Genomic DNA, 14229 nt, shown 5'->3' with positions numbered 1-14229 from the left:
CCTATTCATTGACTTATTATTTTAGATTTAGGCGTGCTACCTCTGTATGTAATTTTAAATTGTTTCTTAAAACATTTAATTAAATTGTTTTTTTTAATGTATTATTTATTTTTTTATATATGTATTTTTTTTTTCTTTCTTCTTTGTTTATTTATTTGTGCTTTTCTGTGAAGCACCTTGTAACTTTGTTTAGAAAAGTACTTTAGAAATAAAGATTATTATTATTATTTATTTATTTATTTCAAACATTTTTCAGCATTTATTCATTGACAAATAATTCAAATGTCATCCATGAGCTGCTTATTAGAGCTTTAGTCTTTGCTAAGCGATATTTCAATTATTTTAAAGGTTCTGCTGTCGGTTATGGTGCCCCCTTGTGGATAAACGTCAACTCACATATCTTTACTGAATTTGTCCCTAAGATGTGTAAATTATGTTTTTTGTCCAAAAATCAAATCAAACTAATCACTCATTAAAACTTATTGCAATGGGGGATGTAAATAAAGGCTGTTTCGGCAGCTTGCAGATCGTCACCTACCCCCCGGCAGTGTTTTCAAACATTAAAATGAACCGTATAGAAACACTCAGTCTTAATGCTGACGGTCTTGATTGGTTTTGTAGGTCATAAGGAGACAACTGGGTTAATTTCAGCCCATTTCATAACCGGCTAAAATCTCCTTACAGTAGCTTTAAATGTAATCAAAATAAAGGGTAAGAAATATTTACAGCTGTGAGATTCTTAGAATAAAGTAGTAACAGCACAAAAGTAAATGAATTATTAAGATGTAAGGAAATAATGTATGGATTTTTTTTAAATTGACAGTGTTCATGACTTTGACATATCTCAAATCAAGAAAAAGACCTTAAGCCATGATGTGTGAAATATGACCCTAGGTATGAATGATTTATACAACTTACATATTTATTTATTAAAATAAATACAGTTCTGGATGTGGAAGCTTAATATAACTCTTCATCATCCACATTGAAACTCTAAACTCTTATAATAACAGGTAATTGTCATTCTATGAGCTTTAAGGATTGAAGGAGAGTCCACAGTCTCCTTGACCCCGCCCGTGTGAACAAGCTCAACCTTTAAACCGAGCAGACACGCGCATGCGCTGTTTGGGTCAGAGGCGTGGCTTAAACAGAAGCGATAAATCTGATTGGCTGTTGGCTTCTCGTAGTTTTCAAATCGAGCAGCAGCTGACGGAGCTGACGGAGCTGTCACAACAGGAGGAGAGAACGGTGAGAAACACTGAAAACGACCTGAAACAGGAGGTTTAATCAAACATGTGTTTTATTTTATAGCTTCTGGTTCTTTCTGACTTCAGTTAGGATCAGGTTTCACTTCAGAATACTCTCTGTGTCGACGTGAGAGCTACAGATAGCTAACGTTAGCTCCCATTAGGAACAAGCTTGTGTCAGGAACTTAGACTAACACAGAGTCTTTAATTCTGACATTAATGTTGATCTATTCTCAGATAACATGCTGTCTGTGTTTACCTTTGTGCACAAGAGAACATGCTAACTGCTAGCCTGTATCATGTTTAATTCATAGTTTACAGGTGAGTTAGTAGCCTAGTTACAGGCTGTCACGTGACTGAGTTAAAGGACCTCCATACCTGGCTGCAGCTTGTTTTTGTACATTTAATACAAAGTGACCTTAATCTGCACAGGAGATAACCACACAATAAAATAATGTTAAATAAAATAATAAATATCTATTTAATTCAAGTCAATCAATCAAAATAAATAAAGTGGTTAAACAAACTATCTTTTTAAAAAGAAAACATGACAAAGATCCTTCACCCGTGTGTTATTATGGGTGATTTTTAATGTCTGTGTTATCATATTTATGTCTTTTAAGGTGTGGATATTTACAGGTTTTGGCCACACCCACACATGTGCTTTTATTTTGAAATTCCCAAAGCTCCTGGAGTCTCTCTGAAACTCTTATTGTGAAAGTCATAAAACAAGAGAAATGATTCAACCATAAATGATAAGTGCTCCTCAGGATGACGCATCTTTAATTGGTTGAGTGTTGTTTTGCTCCTCCTCCAATCACCTGTGCAGAGGATTCAAATATCTGACATGTTGAAGCTCGTTGTTGGATCTTGTCAGCTTTCTTTGCATGCACAGAATAAATGCATCATCTTATCAGACGTACGTATCAGCCGACACGATATGCTGATGATACTTTTATTTTGCAAGCTTGTGCATATCTGTATGGAAGCCCAAAGTGGACAAGTTTTCTAATGATCTCAATTTAACATCGGACGATCATAACTTGTATCACCAGAGTTGCAAAAGCACAGAAACAGGACCTCTAAGATATTCATGACCATGCACAATGTTTTTGTTTCAGTGTGCCCTGAACTCCTTTAACAGTCTGTCGTGTCGAGGCCATGAGGACGAACGAGTTTGACTCTTCCTCTGAAGACGAGGAGGTCGGAGACGAGCAGCTGACTCCTCTCAACATCTCCTGGTGAGTCAGTTTCAACTTCAGCAAACAGGAAGTGCGTTGATACTAGTTTCGCTTCAACAACAAAAAAAGATCCAGCAGCCCAGAGTTTTTGAGAATCAGTTCTGTTTGTATTCAGATAATAACATGTTGTCACCGTGTTCATGAACGTCTCGTGTGTTTTGGGGCGTTTAGGTTACCTCTGTCTATCGTGGAGAGCTCACAGTTCCTGGGGATATGTGCACTACCTGGTGAGTTTAGTTAAACTGTGTGTGACTGTTTTTATTTCATCGTAAGGTTTGTGTCTCTGATGATAACAAAAGGTCTGACTCAGGTTGCAGATACAAAGACATCCGCAGGAGTCTGGAGAGAGACGTGGGTAAGATGATCTTGATTATTCAGCAGAGCTTTGTTTAAAGAAATATCATTGACATCTTTGTTTCTCATGTGCATCTTTAAATCTCTGTTTCTGTGTTGACAGAGGAGCTGCAGAATCAGGGGGTGCAGGAGGTCTTTGTTTTCTGCACCAGAGGAGAGCTCAACAAGTACCGGGTCCCCTCGCTGCTGGATGCGTACCGCCTGCGAGGCTTCAGCATCCATCACTGGCCCTTTCCAGACGGGGACGCCCCTGAGCTGGAGCAGTGCTGTCAGATCCTGGAGGAGCTGCAGGTCAGCCTGGAGACCAACCGGAGGACGGTGATCCAGTGAGTGACACAAAGAGAGACACATTTTAAAGGAAAGAGCTCAAATATGTCTATTTAAGTATTTTTAAACCTTTTGAAGTTCCACGTTCCCCTCGAGACGCCGCTCACGTCACATTCTGCCGTCTGATGGGATTTTTTCTCTTCTGTCTTTTCAGCTGTTACGGAGGTCTGGGTCGCTCTGGATTAAGTAAGAATATTTCCCTCATACTTTAAGTTCTCTGTCAGGTCACGTTGAATGTTAAAGTCTGATCCGTCTCATGTTTCTCCCGCTTCAGTCGCTGCCTGTCTGTTGCTTCAGCTCTCGTTGACGATGACGCCGAACAAAGCGATTGAAATCCTGCGTGAGCACCGAGGAGGAGGAGCGATACAGACTGTGAAGGTAGGATTTTACCTGTCTCTAAAAGCTCCTCTAAAAGAGTCAAAGAAGGAGTTTGAAACACATCTGTACTGTTTTGGTTACACCTTTAAAACAGATAGTCCTGATAATAAATCTGTTTGACTTCCTCCCTCTGCTTCTTTTTCGTCTCTGTAGCAATACAACTTCCTCCACGAGTTTCGGGAACGTTACTCGTCCTTCGTAGAGAGCAGAGAGGGTTCCACAGAGCGCTCCGTGTCTCGGTGATCGCTGCTTTCCTCTTCAGATCCTGAGCTGCAGAAATATCGGTCTATCTCTTCAGAGTGATTCTTTCCTGACTGTGTGTGACGTCATTGCACTTTAAGAAAATACGCTAATATATATGTCGCTTTTTTTTCTGTCCTCATTTTAATCAAATAAAAGATGTGATGAGGAAATCCTGCCTGGGTGGTGGTGCTTAATTTAAAAGAAGATGCTGTCTGTTATTATATTTTAAGTAATTATGTTTTCTTTTACATTTTGACAAGTCATGATGTATTTTACATATATAAAAATTTTAGATATCTGGAATGAGTTTTTTATTTGTCAGATCTCTAACCGAAAACAGCATTTAACGGACAAATTCCACCAGATCCGGATCCAGTCCAGTCTCTTATTTTTTGGCTGCAGGATAACGGCGGAAACACATTTGGTTTGTGTTTTTCCCTCGCCCTGACGTAAGCGGTCCGCGGTTCTAGACCAGCAAAGAGTTGGATCCGCTCTGGAACCGTGTCACTCGCAGTCGAAGCACGAAAAAACGGTTCACAATTGAGCGCCGGCTCCGAAACTGCATTGAAACTGCCTCGGTCGAAAAAGGGGCAAAAGTGATTTAATGTGGCTTCATTTAGCTGGTCTGGAGAAAATTAGCCTACCTATTATAATTAACTGTTCACTAACCCTAAACTTAGGAGTCATCTGGCAACAAAGAAAAGCAGAAAACTCATTACATTTTCTATTTTCAAGGTTTTATTTCAAGTTTAGCTTCTGTTTTTTGTCGATATTTTTTACTTTAATGGCTCAAATGTACTATTTTTAGATAACTTAAAAAAAAAATAAAAAAATTCTGGAAGACCTCTCACGACCCACCATTTGTGTCTCGCGACCCCCCAGGGGGTCCCCAACCCGCACTTTGGGAACCCCTGCTCTAACGGCTCTTACGCATCACTCATGTTCTTCAGAATGAGTCACAGTTCTAAAGTGTCTTTGATCGTCAGAACGTTCCATTCCATTCTCCGGAGGGGGCACGTGCCGGACTCCTTCCCGCCGGCTGATTCATATTAAGGTAATCAGGTAATCTCTGACGTCACTTTCACTGAATGAATGAAGGCTTGACCAATCAGAATCAAGTATTTAAGACAGCTGGGTTCACTGAGGTAGCACGTGCCACCGGACACGTCGAGTAAACGGGTTTCTGAGAGGGACAGTGACCGTGAATGTCTCCCTAAAGTCGGTACAACTACTCGGTGAGTTGGGCTTCAAGTTACTGACAAAGTTTTTAACATTTTGCCTCTCGTTGTTGTCCTCCTAAAGTCATTAAAGAAGTTATTAACACTAGCATGGTGTTCAAACCTTTTTAAAAAAGTCAGATATGTTAGCTAAAGCTATATTTTAGCATTTATTAGCATCCCTCCATTTGAAAGCACTTGAACACACCTTTTAGTAGGACTTCCTAACTCTGGAACGAGCACCTGAATGCAGCATTTACCGTTCGAGGGTTTGACCAATCAGAATCGAGTATTCACAGCCAGGTGAGTCTAGCTGTTAAAACATTAGCTCTGCTAGCTTTATGAATGAAAACATCATCACACCAGTCCACAGTAACAGAGTGGGATATTTTTTATTTAGATTCAAATAAACTCAAGATGTCGTTTCCTAGATGTGACATTAAGGGATCTAATACATCAAAATTAAAGTTTACCCTTGACAAATGATCTCCCTTTCCCTGATGAATTCACACATTTGAAGAAATGGCGATAAATACTCTGAATTTCGTCTAAACGGCCTCAACAAAAAGAATCTGCTTCCAGATTTGATTCTGGAAACGACCCCGCGCTGCGAGGAGTGCTTGATATCCTGGAGACATTTATAAAGTCAAAGTAAACACAGAATAAATAAAAACACTGGAGTTCCTAACGCTGTGGAATATTTGGTGATGAAATGAACGAGACAAAAACACACTGAGGAATTTAAAAAAAAAAGGTACAATCAACAGTATGGCACGTCAGCAGTTTCCTACCAAAGCTCAGCAGAAAGCAGAAAATTAAGCATTTATCGCTTCAAAATATTTACTGTTGAGTCTACCTTTTCATAGCTGCGAGGGCGGTTCTACAGAAACACAGGTCACACACACGTCGCTGTCTACTCTGGATTCACACTTCAGAAAACACATACTGCCACTGATGTTTCTAACAGGGTTACATGACTTCAACGTGATGATAAAAAGGTCTGAAGTTTGGAAAGAAACCCAACAGATAATCTGAAAACATGTGGTAACAACCGGGCGATGATTGTCCCTGTGCAATGCTTCACTAAGTGATAATAACCCACGGCTTCAGCCCTCACTGAACACACCTGTACCTCCAAATCCCAAAAAGATGCTCACATTAAGACCTTCATGCACCTGAGGGCGAAAAGCAGGCGTCGAGTTTGCATTTTCTTTGACTGATAATGAATCATGTAGCGGGTAGAAATCGGCCGTTAAAGCAAAAGAATCTAAATCTAATGCACTCAGCTCAGATCCTCACAGATAATAATGCACACCTGAAAAAGTCTCACCTAACCTGTAAACACTCAGAAGTTTGGAACCAAGATGGAAAAAACTTTATTTCAATCCCAAAACTTTATAAATCACCACAAAATGTAAAATAAAAACAGGAAAAAAAAAAAACACGTCCGTTCAGGTTTGTCTTCATGTTCCATAAAATTTTGAACTATAGTGCTATGAGAGGAACGCCGAGACCGAGGCTAAATGTTTCCGAAATGACACTCTGCGCTGTGTTTGGGGGGGGTCGAGAGTTCGTCCGCTAGAAATGGCGTCTAGTGTTGCTGAATGGTGGTCTTCTCCAGCAGGTCCAGTGTTCCAGCGTTCCAGCACTAAGATCATAGTGTCTGGTCGTCTACTGTACATGCAGGTCCTCCTCCGTCACCGCCCGGCCTAAGAGCTCACCAGAACGTAGATCATCCTGCGGGGGATAAAAGATCGGACAGTTAGAGACTCTAGGTGAGTTTAAGATCTGATCATTTTAAAGCTACTGTAAAGAACATTGGTGTTTGTCAACTTTGGCGCCCCCCTGTAGACAAAGTGGTCTTTGCTTATCTCATCCTCTACATGCAATCAAATGCATCATTCATTTTATAGAAATAAACGGGCACTTTTGTCAGCTGTTCGGCAAACTCCTCCCCCTAGCGCTCGTCTCAGGCATTAAAAATTACGATACAGAAATCGTCAATCTCCTGGCTAATGATCTTCTTTTCTATTGTTGGTCATATGGAGGCTTCAATGGTAATCAGTTAAAATATCCTGATAGGAGCTTTAAAGGGTGAAAGTATCCAAGTTAATATTAAATCTTTAGTTTTTACCTTACGTTGTGTTCACACCACATGCAAATAAATTAATTCTAGTGAGTGAATCAGGCGTAAAAATGCTCATGTTTTTATCTTTGAATGTAAAACTTTCAAAACAAAAGACCAAACACAGATTGACGCTCACCCGTAGAGATAGTAGAAGAACGACAGGAGGTAGAAAGCCAGTTTGCACCAGCCCTCTTTTTGACAGAACGCCAGGATGTCGGCGTTCATGATGGTCGTCGGGTCGTAGAGTCCTGGACAGCTCATCACAGGTCTGCTCATATACCTGCAACACAAATTATAACAGTCAGATTACATGTTATTTACTTCCAGATAGACTCCAAAGGAAGTCTTTAAAAATGTGATTAAGACCAGGAAGAGAATCAGAGCTCCCCCTGCTGACCGATAGAGGTAATGCAGACAATATGTTTTAGGGATGGGCATTTCAAGCCAAAATACTGTTCGGTAATCATTAGCATCTATTCGATGATTATTCCAATAACCACCCCCACAACCATGCAGTTAGCATTCTTCTTCTGTTACTTAATGCGGTTAGCAGACAGCTTTAAGATGCTCTATAGCCACCGTCTGATGGGAGTAACGTATTACAACCAGGCACCAGTAATAAAGATGAAAAATGTTACTTTTAAAATGAGAAAATATTCAAAGTGACTCTTACAAAGTGAACGAATATTCAAAGATCATTGCCCATCCCTAGTACGTTTAATAGCCTAGGCTGACCGAGATATTGAGACTTTGAAATGTAAACTAAAAACGTATTTATTCAGTCTGGCTTTTATTTAGGGTTTAACAATTTAATACCTACCTTTTACTATAATATTGATTTAAATGTTTATTATTTTAGTAATTTTAACTGTTATCTTCTATTATGTATTTATTTATTATTTATCTACTCAGTTTTATTGATATTTTAGCCTTTTATTTTTCAACTCTTATCCTTTCTAAATCTATTTATTTTAACTACTTTTATTCTTAATTTTGATGCTTTAACTTATTTTAATTACGCTTTATTTTTGGTGTGCATTAGTCTCTATTTTATTATGTTCTTATTTTTAATTTTTATTATGATCTTCCCCTTGTTTCATTTCTGCTTCTCTCTATTTTCAGTCACTGTAAAGCACTTTTGGTTGCATTTGATTTGTATGAAAGGTGCTCTATAAATAAAGCTTGATTGATAGGTTAAGTTATCTGAGCCAGTGTTGCTGGTTATCCAACATATGCTAACCTTAACGTAAATTTTCCTGTGACTTTAATCGTAATCAACGCTGCTCTTCATTTCAGAGAACACAAGACACGAACCTCCAGACATGATAAGCCAGCAGCGGCAGGTTGAGACAGAGGGTGAGCCACTCGGCTGCACAGAAGAACATCACGCAGAAGAAGAAGTGGATGAGATACTCTGGGAGAACCAGCTGAAAGAGAACAAAGTAAAGAAAGGTCAGATACACGATCCACAGTCAGTCACACTTTGTTCCTCTACGTGTGTCAGTAATAGACTTAAAACTGTCCTCACACTAAATACAGAGTGTTACTTTATTTAATGTAGTGAGCTGCAAACTAGTCAGAAGATGATTTGGTATAAATATACAAACCCTGAAAAGCACAGAGGGCTCTAACAAAGAGAGCGCTGAGCTATTTAAAGAGTTAGTCTTCTAAAAACTGCAGCCAGCCCCTCAGAGAGTCGAAGACGGGACTGAAATACAGACGAGCTGCTGTGAGGGGCTTTTTTTTAAACACTGCGTTTAGAAATGTCACCAGATAAAAAACATTCATGTGCCTTTTTTTTTTTTCCCTAGACAAACAGGGTGAAAAATCCAAACCTGCCACCTGCAAAACATGGAGTGATGTTTCACATGAAGGTGGAAGAAATCTCACCTGCAGAACTTGAAGAGCTTACACCAGGTAGTCTTTTAATTCATGCATTAATTAGGAGGGAAAAGTGGGACTCTTAAAGCCGAATCATGGCGCATTCAGCCTCTAGCGCTGATGTATTCACCATATTCACACACCGTCAATTCTCCCTCATGACATGTTTGAAGGCACAAGGTCCTTTTTGATCTCCCTGATAGATTATCCTTTAAGTGGATCAGAAATCTGGGAAATTTAGTACGATGACCGTCGTGTGATTATGGTCAATGCTGGTAGAAATCTGCTTCTGTGTCAGGTGGACAAAAGGTTAATTTCCCACCCTGCTTATACGTCATGCATCATCAAATCTGAGGAGTGACAAAAGGGGAAACCCATCAACAACTTGCTCTGCAGAGTATTTGCTCATCTCAACATGTTCTGCAGCGAGGAGGGCAAACCTACAGATCGTCCCCCCGTCCTGACACGCTGGAGAAGGACCATGCTGTGAGCTCTAGCAGTGTTGTGATGCAGCAGCCTGCCGTGGGGTCGACAGAGTTCGAGCTGGTGCGGGGGTTCACAGGGGCAGATGGAGGCACCACATGGAAGCCATGCATTCAAAGAGGAGCAGAGGGCGGAGAGGGAGGGGGGCGACCGACGGCCCACAGATGGAGAGGTGAGGGGCGTGTGAGGAGAGGAAGGTGCAGGAGAGGAGGAGGAGGGGTGTGATGTGTTGAAATCCTGCACTGTGCTGCCAAATACAAAACTGATCACGGCACAGAAGGAGTGCCGGATCACTGAGCTGACAGTCCACACGCAAAGAGACGGGACACGGTCAAAACTGCAGCGAGTACCGAGGACGGCATCGTGGAACTACACTCACCCCTCCTACTACTCAATTCGCCAACCAATCACACGTCCCGAATATTGCTGAGCCGAGGCGTGTTGGGATTCTGCAGCCATCTGTTCTGAACCACAGGTGACAGAGGCCGGAGCCAACACTGAGCTCATATTCATACAGAAGCTTAGTTCTGCTGGAGGCTGAATTTAAACCAAGAAATGATCCTTATGACTTTATAATCAAGCGTCATAATCCACAGCTCAAACTGTCAGCCGTGCATCAAAACAGATGAGGTGTGGATCTTCTTTTGGAGGACTCCAGAATGTAAATGTGTAAAATGAGAGTCTGGGTTTGAACGACTAGAACGGGTTGATCAAGTTTTGGAGCCTCTCCAGCAAGAAGCCGTAAAACAGGCTGATTTGGATGAGAGGCAACCCTGCAGGTGAAATACACGACTTCAGATTATTACTCCAAGTTTCTGACGACACTCCAGAGAGGATTCCTTCAAAGACAGAAAAGGGAGGATGCTTTTTGTGACACTAAATAAGCCACCAGATGTCCCACTCTGTAAATCGCCAACACTTTAACTTTACGTCTGTCATTCCTTTTAAATATTTCCTCTCCTTCATCCTGGTCTGAGCAACACATTCACCTAAAACTACGTCATTAGCATAAAGGGTGAAGATCTTGATGCTGAGTGTTACTACTTTAACATCTGATATAACTTCTACATGCGTTAGTCTGGTTCATTCTTCTGTGTTGACTCTATACCGTAGTAGCCTTCTTGGCCATATTGTGTCCGCCGCTTTGCAATACTCCTCCTAAACGCTTGTAGGCAGTGTGATTTCATGTCAGGCTATATGCATACACTCTCTCATTGCACCCAACAACCTGCAACGCCTTGCACAAGCTCTGCAGGTGATAGGAGACAGAGAGAGACACAACCTCCTCGTGACGTCGCTCTGTACTCTCTGTTTCGATCGTTCCAAGATGCTCCGTCATTTCAAAGTCTCGTCCTTAAGCGGATCACCTGTCATGATATTTAGTGAAGCATTTGGGCGTCTTTATGCGACGTGCTGCTGCTGATTTCTGTCAAACAATTGGACACCAACCTCAGAAGTCTCTCTGCACACACGCCTTGGTGTGCATAAGGAGAGGAGAGCTAGCACTTATCTGTCACTTGCAAAAATAAGCACGCTTTGGGAGCAATCCCAGAACCTAAAAGTCATAAGTAGAGAAAACAGCCAACGTTTAAATCCCCTGAACTCCCCGACTACTTCATTCTAGCAGCTTTATCAGGTCAGACTATAGAAACCTGGTTTTGAATCTTAAAGTGTCCTGACTGTCAGAGTTTAATGTACCGGTAACTATAGATCTATTTGCAAACAAAGGGTAGGTTGTAATAAAGATCATGCATGTTTTGAGCATTTGCAAGTCTTTTCAGTTAACAGCTACACTCAATCTACAATCAACAACACCAAATACTGTATGACAGGGTACTGTCACATACCGCACACACACAGAGGCTCCGTCCTCAACATGCAGTCAGTTTCATTGGTTTGATGAAAACATAAAAATAGAAAAGCACGATCCATAAATTCCCCCCCTTTTTTTTTTTTTTTAAAGCTGCACTTTGAAGCTTTTGAAGCAGAGAACAAAAGGACAGATATTCTTCACAACAGTCATAAATGCTCGCAGAAACATGTATAACAGGAGTTTTCTACAAAGACAGTAAGAAAAACCTGAAGCACAGGTGGCATGGTGTCTAATCCCAGGCTGAGCTCTCGCCTTAAGTCTGAGATTAGTTAACTGAAAAGACGTTTGCAAACACTTCTCCGTGCAAAATGACAAGACTGCAGACTTGAGTTGAACTGAGCGGGCATTTTAAAGATTGGTACAAACCTTCAATGCAATTTTGACCCTTTTTATCTTTTTGACCTTTTCAACTGTCTTTTTGCCGTTAAAAAAAAAAGTGTAAAAAAAAAGATTAGGAAAAACAAAAAAGGCATTAGAGAGTTTGACAGCTGACAAGATCACTAAATTCATAACAGGCAGGTTATTTAGCAAAACAGTGCAGAGAAATGATTGAAAAAGACAGGTAGGCGGATAAAGTTATCCTAAAGTAAATGAGAAAACCTTTTTTAGACAGAGCTGTTTTTTTAGCATGCAGTCAAAGAGGCCAGGAGGGAGCATTAGGGAGTGTGGTGTCACTTACCGGATTTAAAGTGTTACACTGATCTATAGGATTCTTGTAATCAGTCTTCAGCTCATCAAATGCTATTATCTGAGGGAATAAGATCATCACAGTGTTAACAAGTACAGACAATCGCTTGTTTAGCATGCCAAAAAATGTAGTTAGTGCTACAACACATTGGGTAGCACTGCTGTAATTGTATACTAGACAAAGGATAACACTCTCTCCACATATTAATACATATAAGTTAATTCTGTGTCATGGCCTGCAGCCTATTAGTTTGATTTTCGGTGATATAATGTTTACAGTCGTCCCTTTCTTGAATGTGAATGGAGTTCCATTTCTTTTATGCACACAAAGTTAATCAATTACACTAACTCTTATTCACACTTTTTAAATTAACCAGTTATCCTTAAATGCAGTGAATGTGTGATAATAATTGTATTTCTAGAGCACTTTTCAAAACAGTTACAAAGTGATTTTACATGGGCAGCAAAATAAAACAGGCAGTTCATAAAAACACACCAAGATAAATAAATAACACATTTTAAGACATAATTCCCCTTAAAGAAGTGTAAATGAATACAATTATTTTAAATAGTAATGAAAAATGACCCTTATATTTTAGGGAAGAGTTGTGATTTTTGAAATGTTCGAATAATCGTTTAATAACAAAAACAAATGGTTAATGTGAATATTATTTCATCTTTAAAATGTGTTTTTTTGTGTTTTTAGTAGCCTGTGTCTCTCTAGGCAGGAACTATTAGATTAATTGACGAAGAGTTAGCAGTGACTATAAAATAGTACATTTGGTTAAAATGCCCGTTCCCTTGTATTTTGATAATTTGCGTAATGATTTAAATTTAATTGTATTTTCGTGAGTTATAACAAGTTCATATCATTATCCTCATTTGAGATACCTAATACCTAATGTGTGTTCCTCTAATCAAGACAGTAATCATTAAATCACTATCTAAATGTACATTATCATCTGTGCTAACAGCAACTTTAACTTTTTGAAGTCACTTGACCCTTAATGTTTACTGTAAGCACATCTATAGTTGACAGTTTGACGTTAAACTTACAATTTAAAAAATCGCGATATATCGAAAGTAGAAAGTGTGGCTCGTCGGTTAATCGGTTAAAGTGGTGACAGCAGAATCACAGAGCTGATTAGCATGCTAACTACCTAACATGCTAACCTGATCGTTACAGTTATAAACAGAAGCCTGACAACCTAACACAGCTTCACTATAACCAGAGTACTGTTCGGAGAGGTCTGTTAATGTGAATAAAATACAACATTATAATGATATATATGTGTGTTTGTGTTGTATAATCGACAGCTAGCTGTAGCTGCTAGCTAACGGTTGTGTGTCATTCATTCTAGAATCACGTTCTGTGTTACGTCAGTGAAGTCTGAGCGCGCGGAGGGTTCTATAAAGGCCTGAGAACGATCCGTTGGAACGTCGCTCAGAAGAACCGCGAAGAGCTAGAACCAGAACCCGGGTCCCGGCTGAGAGTCCCTAAAGCCGGCCTAGTGTTAGCCTGGTCCCCGATCCCTGGTCCTCCCCCCCCTCCTTTTAATCAGAGCCGTTAGGAGAGGAGGAACCAGGACCAGGAGCCTCAACATGTCTGAGTCTGGATCTGAACTCACATGCCAGATGGCGAAGAAGATGAGCGCCGCGGTGAGCAGCAGAGCGAGCATGTAACAAAAGGCCGCGAATGTGAACGCCATTTTCTCTCCGGCTGCTCGGGTCCTGCTCGGGTCCTGTTCCGGTCCTGGTCCTGGCTCAGGCAGCGGATGATGCAGGCAGCTTCGTCCGCAACTGATTTGAGGTTTTCAGGGTGTCTTCTTCTTCTTCAGTCGGTGTTCATCCGGGTGGCAGCCATGTTGTTGCATTACTGCCATCTGCTGGAGTTATTTATTACTGATGGGCTGAACGGGGACGAACCGGCTCCACGGACCGACTCTTTAAAGAGACATTTTTTTTAATCTTTATTTTTCACGGTTTCCTCATTTATTTATTTATTTATTTTTAATTTTGCTTATTTGAAAGGCCACTTTTTAATTTTATCATTATTTTTAATTTCTATTTTTCGCCTTTTTAAAGCTGAAGAGAGACAGGAAATGTGGGGGATGACATGTAGTAAACGGTCAAGGCTGGAATTGAACCTATGACCTCTGCGACGAGGGCT

At 40.4% G+C, this 14229-nt stretch overlaps 3 protein-coding genes across 8 annotated transcripts in view; 2 read left to right on the top strand and 1 right to left on the bottom strand.

Moving 5' to 3' along the window:
- Window positions 1-1123: 1123 nt before the first annotated feature.
- On the top strand, window positions 1124-3965 carry cdkn3 (cyclin-dependent kinase inhibitor 3). Of its 2 annotated transcripts, none has more exons than XM_034675963.1 (8): window positions 1124-1248; window positions 2392-2488; window positions 2660-2715; window positions 2799-2843; window positions 2946-3168; window positions 3324-3355; window positions 3444-3547; window positions 3701-3965. In XM_034675963.1, the coding sequence occupies exons 2-8, from the start codon at window positions 2409-2411 to the stop codon at window positions 3788-3790; spliced, it is 630 nt and encodes a 209-aa protein (XP_034531854.1). In that variant the 5' UTR covers window positions 1124-1248; window positions 2392-2408; the 3' UTR covers window positions 3791-3965. The 2 variants fall into 2 exon arrangements, with proteins under 2 accessions (XP_034531854.1, XP_034531852.1); XM_034675961.1 differs by having other exon boundaries at window positions 2369-2488.
- A 934-nt stretch (window positions 3966-4899) lies between these two features.
- The window catches only part of lgals3a (lectin, galactoside binding soluble 3a), a 32426-nt gene continuing 23096 nt past the window's right edge, over window positions 4900-14229 (top strand). For 2 of the 5 annotated variants that reach the window (XR_004629638.1, XR_004629639.1), the window contains exons 1-3: window positions 6647-6782; window positions 8432-8587; window positions 8947-9052. The gene's annotated coding sequence lies outside the window, so the exon portion shown is untranslated. Of the gene's footprint in view, window positions 5026-6646; window positions 6783-8431; window positions 8588-8946; window positions 9053-14229 lie in introns of those variants that run through there. The other 3 variants (XM_034675148.1, XM_034675149.1, XM_034675151.1) reach the window with 3 other exon arrangements.
- cnih1 (cornichon family AMPA receptor auxiliary protein 1) lies at window positions 5376-13939 on the bottom strand. Its single transcript, XM_034675162.1, has 5 exons — window positions 13688-13939; window positions 12052-12120; window positions 8450-8562; window positions 7272-7415; window positions 5376-6744 (listed from the first exon to the last, which is right to left on the bottom strand). Exons 1-5 carry the CDS (start codon window positions 13766-13768, stop codon window positions 6717-6719), a joined length of 435 nt encoding a protein of 144 aa, XP_034531053.1. The 5' UTR covers window positions 13769-13939; the 3' UTR covers window positions 5376-6716.

This window comes from Notolabrus celidotus, chromosome 22, assembly GCF_009762535.1.
Source record: "Notolabrus celidotus isolate fNotCel1 chromosome 22, fNotCel1.pri, whole genome shotgun sequence".
Lineage (NCBI taxonomy): Eukaryota > Metazoa > Chordata > Actinopteri > Labriformes > Labridae > Notolabrus > Notolabrus celidotus.
The sequence above is the reverse complement of the archived record's forward strand: the minus strand, read 5'-3'. Positions and strand labels throughout refer to the sequence as shown.

Bases quoted from the DNA above. Each gene is read 5' to 3' on its own strand.
- cdkn3 (XM_034675963.1), top strand. From the start codon at position 2,409: ATGAGGACGAACGAGTTTGACTCTTCCTCTGAAGACGAGGAGGTCGGA. The intron at 2,716-2,798 runs GTGAGTTTAGTT...GGTCTGACTCAG, and splicing joins GGGGATATGTGCACTACCTG to GTTGCAGATACAAAGACATC. The intron at 2,844-2,945 runs GTAAGATGATCT...CTGTGTTGACAG, and splicing joins GAGTCTGGAGAGAGACGTGG to AGGAGCTGCAGAATCAGGGG.
- cnih1 (XM_034675162.1), bottom strand. From the start codon at position 13,768: ATGGCGTTCACATTCGCGGCCTTTTGTTACATGCTCGCTCTGCTGCTC. The intron at 12,121-13,687 runs GTGAGTTCAGAT...TTATTCCCTCAG, and splicing joins TCTTCTTCGCCATCTGGCAT to ATAATAGCATTTGATGAGCT. The intron at 6,745-7,271 runs GTGAGCGTCAAT...TATCCCCCGCAG, and splicing joins TTCTTCTACTATCTCTACGG to GATGATCTACGTTCTGGTGA.